Source organism: Puntigrus tetrazona, chromosome 17 (genome assembly GCF_018831695.1).
Source record: "Puntigrus tetrazona isolate hp1 chromosome 17, ASM1883169v1, whole genome shotgun sequence".
Taxonomy (NCBI): Eukaryota; Metazoa; Chordata; class Actinopteri; order Cypriniformes; family Cyprinidae; genus Puntigrus; species Puntigrus tetrazona.
Genome location: NC_056715.1, coordinates 15783072 through 15787717, shown reverse-complemented (window position 1 = coordinate 15787717; position 4646 = coordinate 15783072). Strand labels below are relative to the sequence as shown.

The 4646-nt window shown below is 41.0% G+C and overlaps 1 protein-coding gene across 3 annotated transcripts in view; it reads right to left on the bottom strand.

The window, feature by feature from the left end:
• Positions 1-3272, bottom strand: part of LOC122361911 (D-glutamate cyclase, mitochondrial-like) — a 6943-nt gene extending 3671 nt beyond the window's left edge. The window contains exons 1-5 of one of the 3 annotated variants that reach the window (XM_043263109.1): positions 3143-3272; positions 1900-1986; positions 1180-1333; positions 497-695; positions 168-318 (exon numbers count right to left, since the gene is read on the bottom strand). In XM_043263109.1, coding sequence (XP_043119044.1) covers positions 168-318; positions 497-695; positions 1180-1333; positions 1900-1986; positions 3143-3146 — 595 coding nt within the window. In that variant the 5' untranslated portion in view covers positions 3147-3272. Of the gene's footprint in view, positions 1-167; positions 319-496; positions 696-1179; positions 1334-1690; positions 1800-1899; positions 1987-3142 lie in introns of those variants that run through there. The other 2 variants (XM_043263110.1, XM_043263108.1) reach the window with 2 other exon arrangements.
• Between the last annotated feature and the right edge of the window lie 1374 nt (positions 3273-4646).

Genomic DNA, 4646 nt, shown 5'->3' with positions numbered 1-4646 from the left:
CAAACTGTTTTTAACCAAAAGGTTTTTAAAGCATTTCTTTCTGTCCAGCTATTTTTGGCTATATAAAAGTTTAGCTGCTTGATATTCAAAATTGGTGTCTCTTATGTTATTTAATGTAATGGTTTGTAGTGCAATCCGTTTTACTGTTTGCAGCACGTTGCACATACTAGGGTCTCCGATATGGACAGGGGCTCCGTGTGCCAGTGGGATCACGTGTGTGCTTTGAGCCGCAGCATCCAGCTTGTCTTCTGGTACTGGTCTCATAGTCACCACCATCGGACAGTTAAACTGACCCGCTCTAATACAAGCTACTGAGGTCTGCAAAAACAAAGCAAAACAAAAACAAGCATAAGCACTCCGACCCAAAGCATTTTCTTTTTGGTCATTTTTTTTCAATTTCAAAACAGCAAAAAACATCTGACACAAGCAAAACCAAGTAATAAGCTGTAGGCGATGCAGAACATAGACGTAATCCGGGCCCGAGGCGGTCACCGACCTTGTACATGCTGACATTTTTACCCTGTTCCACATTTCTCACTGGAACCCCGGCGGCCTTCAAGGCTGACTCAAAACCAAAACTACAGCCGAGGTAGAACGTAACCATGTCCTGGAGTTGAGGAGTGTAAGAGGATAAACTAGAGACCTTCTTCATCAGAATGCCGTTTTCAAACACGCAGTACTCTGGACAGTCCTCCCTGAGAGAAAGACCGCGCAACGCATTAATTAAAATGTTTTTAGAAAATGTTGATAACCAAACAGTAGCTTTTGACTTTCGAAAAAAATGGAAGTCAGTCAATGGCTAACGTCAACTGTCTGGTTATAAACATCACGTTCGCAACAGAGGAAGGAAATACAGTTTTGTATCGATATGACGACGGAATCGTTTTTATTTTTGAGTAAACTATCCCTTCAACAGTTGTCCAGTCCATTTTTTTTCCTAGTCTATCTCTGGGTGTAATTATTAAATAGCAAGATAACATTAGAACACTTCATAGTAAAAGGAAAATTAATCTTTTACAGCCGTCTGTGACTAAACATAATCGGTTTAATCTCCTATTAAACCAGATTTATTTTATGTATTTCCTCAATAGTTGGTGTATAAAAAAGTTGGTGGATAAAATAAAAGCATGTGGGTCAGGGGTTTGATTTCTGTTAGCGAACACTTTGGTATGAAGATACCTGATGTCAGTTCCTGTGGCGAGGGGGCCACAGCTCCATTCTCCACATTTGGTCTTGTACAGCAGGGGAAGGGGGCTGCTGTTAGCTCGGCAAAACTCCTCAAAGTCATCGGCGAGATCTTTGTGCAAGATCACCACGTTAGCCTGCTGATATCCTGTCAGTGAACACGGTAATATTCTCTGAGAGACATCTCCACGCTTGCAGACTTGAAATGTACAAACATTTTCTAAATGATCTAAAAACTATTGGTCTTCAAGAACGTTCGCGGTGTCATAAAGCAGTAATCATGCGTTATTTGTTCACTATATGCAGAAAGCCTTGGCACAAATGATTTGAATCATTCATTTACGCTTTCACTGTATTTGCAGCATTCACTTTCTGTAAACAATGCATTCGCTGATGATTTCTCAGTTTGGAAGTTAACAAAACATGAATCCCAGCATAAATCATAATCTTCTTCATACAAGATTTTCTGTGCATTTACTAGACATACTACGGCATCTAATCATACCTGCAGCGATACCAGAAGTGTTCTTAATATCCCAACTCTGCAGACGAATAATGCTCCGCAGAGCGCTGGGAGATAGACTCTCTGACTGCCACATGCTAAATCTCGTGCTTTACGACAGCCTGACACTTTAAAGTCCGGCTGGTTAATGAGTCTGAGCTGATGTAACCCACTGCTGTAAATGTTAAAACCAAACCACTTGTAAATCATACCTGTCTTTATGTTTGATCGGGTGCTGTACTTCAGGCCTTTCAGTCGAACAGCATGACTGAGAATATTTGTTGCACATTTCAGCAGCCCTGCAGAAAACACCGGTCACAGATTACTGATCAGGGAGATTCAGAGACTGATTTCGAGGCCAAGAACAGCCATGTTTTGTGTATGCATATATACTTGGTGAGAGAAGGAACGGAAAAAGTTTTCTGTTGACATGAACTTTCGCTGCGCAATATCAAGATTTAAGGTTTTAATTTACATCGGGAACGCCAGGGATAAATACAGCGGTTTTGAGTCCATCCATAATATTGTTTTCTCTGTGGGTTTTGCATGGTAGGATCATTTTTGTGTGCACCAAAACTTTTTTTTTTTTTCTATAGCTGTTGAGTGAACGAGGACAAAAAAATAAAACCATAAATGGCATACAATGAGGCAGGATAACTACATAATAATAATAATAAAAGGTACACTGTAACCAAAATGGTGAACTTTGAAATTTAATTGTCACTTCTGCAGTATGACAAACGATTGTGTGCGTGTGATTTTTCTTTTTTTAATTGACTAAATGACTTGGTCTAAACAATATGTCTTCATGACTTGTTTTTGATATTTTGTCTACTGTCAGAACTTTAAAGTACGTAATAAGCCGTTTAATGTCATAACGTATAAAATGTGACATGTTCCACTATCGTTTACACTGTAGTATCACGTTAACGGAAAGGTTGCAGTTGAAATTAACTTTCCGTTAACGTGATGCTAGTTATTGCTATGCATTAAATATGCAGCAAGCAGTGTGAACAACTAACCCCGCTCTCAGACATACAGAACTGTGGGAAAGTAAACGGTGCGACCGTCAACATTAGGTTTTTACGCAATTATAGATTGCCGCACATTCATTTTTATCCCCCGTCATTAAAACCGTTAATAGTTAATTTTAAAAAAATCGGTTTAAATAGTTGTAGTCACGTTTTAATACGTCACGCCATCGGTGTTACGTCAGCAGCGCTCGTGCAACTCTTCACCTTGGCGCCGCTGGTAAAGCCCGACAGATTTGAAAACGCTAAACTATAATAAACGCGTGTAACGGTAATGCTGCAGATAACGGAAAATAGAAGCGACGCTTCCGCGATTGCCTCTTAAAAAAAAACGCGACCTGTATACTTAGCAGACACGCAGTTATCCACGCCGATTTCGATTTGGCGGCGACACGACGTTAACTCGAGTATTTATCAAACTCACCCATCTCCGCGGATCAGAAACGACGGCAGAAGGTCAACAACGATTCCATTTTAGAAGAAAACACAAAATGGCCAAAACCGCAGGTACTGGCTTTACGCGTGCGGGGGCGCCAAAAACTCGCTCAACAGACCAAATGCAAGACAGACACCCAAGAAACACATTTATAAACCGTATAATTTAATCGTTTTCTCCATACAATACTCGTATGCTTCATATACTGTTGTTCGTATTCTTTTTAGATTATTGCTTTACAGTAAAATGCATTGGTTGGATACATCCATTGCTTGCAAGACAATACATTCAAGTTACACACCAACATCTTATGTTGAAAATCGTTAAATCTGTACCTTACAAAAGGCTTCCTATATGCCGTTCCACTCACAGTGCAGCAGGTCACTCGTGGAGCAGTTGCGCATGTATCTGTGCGTGCGTGTGTGTGTGTTTTTAGTAAATCAAGACACCGCATGAGAAGAAGTTCTCATACTCTTGTGCATATTCATGCGTGGCAGAGTCATTTGAAGCATTTTCCTTTAAGTTTTTGCCCTCTGAAACAGGCATACAATGGAGAGTGCATAAGTCTATTCATGTAAGAGTGCTATACGACTGGCAACAAAGACGCCCCCCTCCGAAGTGACCCGATGAAACGTTAATCAAACCACTCCGGAGGTCTGAAGTTTATAAAATGCAATTAAATGTCAAAAAAATACTTATCTCAGTTCAAATATAACGGTAGCATTTACATCGAGCATGGCACAAACAACCTGTGACAAAGTAAAGGATAGTGTGCTGACAAATAAATTCAAAAGAAACCTAGTATATGAATGCACCGTCTATTGCACCGGCAAAAAGAGATTTCCCAAAACAACCAGGGAGAAACTAACAAAGAATAGAAACTGGCACCAAGACCTCATTAAATGCTGGGGGAAAAAAAACGACACTATTTAACGTGGCAGCCAGCATAGGAAGAAGCTTCACAAGCTCCTCCGACAGTGTGCGTATGGTTTATCTATTTCAGCTGAATAACGTAATCGTACAGATCACCACTGAGTAACACCACAGAACAAAGAACGCAAGAAAGAACGAAAGAGAATCGTCACTTGACACCACCGTCATTCCGCACAGCACATAGCCACAATAAACCGAAGTCGACGCTCTACAGAATGGCAATCATGTGATGTAAGATTTAGATGACAGAATCTGCATGCATGTGTTACAGCGGCGGGCGACTTCAGCAGCTTTCACAAACATGGCTCATCTATGAAAATAAGATCTCCGTCCTCGGCCCTCACCGACTGAGATTGCATATATCATATATAATGTGTACATCAAATACCGCAACACCTGTCTTTTTTGCACGGACAACAGCGACAGCACCTCCTAGCACTTGACGATGACAGGTTCTACAACTGACAAAAAGACACAAAGACACGCTCGTTCGGATCTTTTCGGCCCACTGGCAGCTGAGTGGACGGGGGTCCTGTAGCTGCCGGGTAGGGGTGAATCT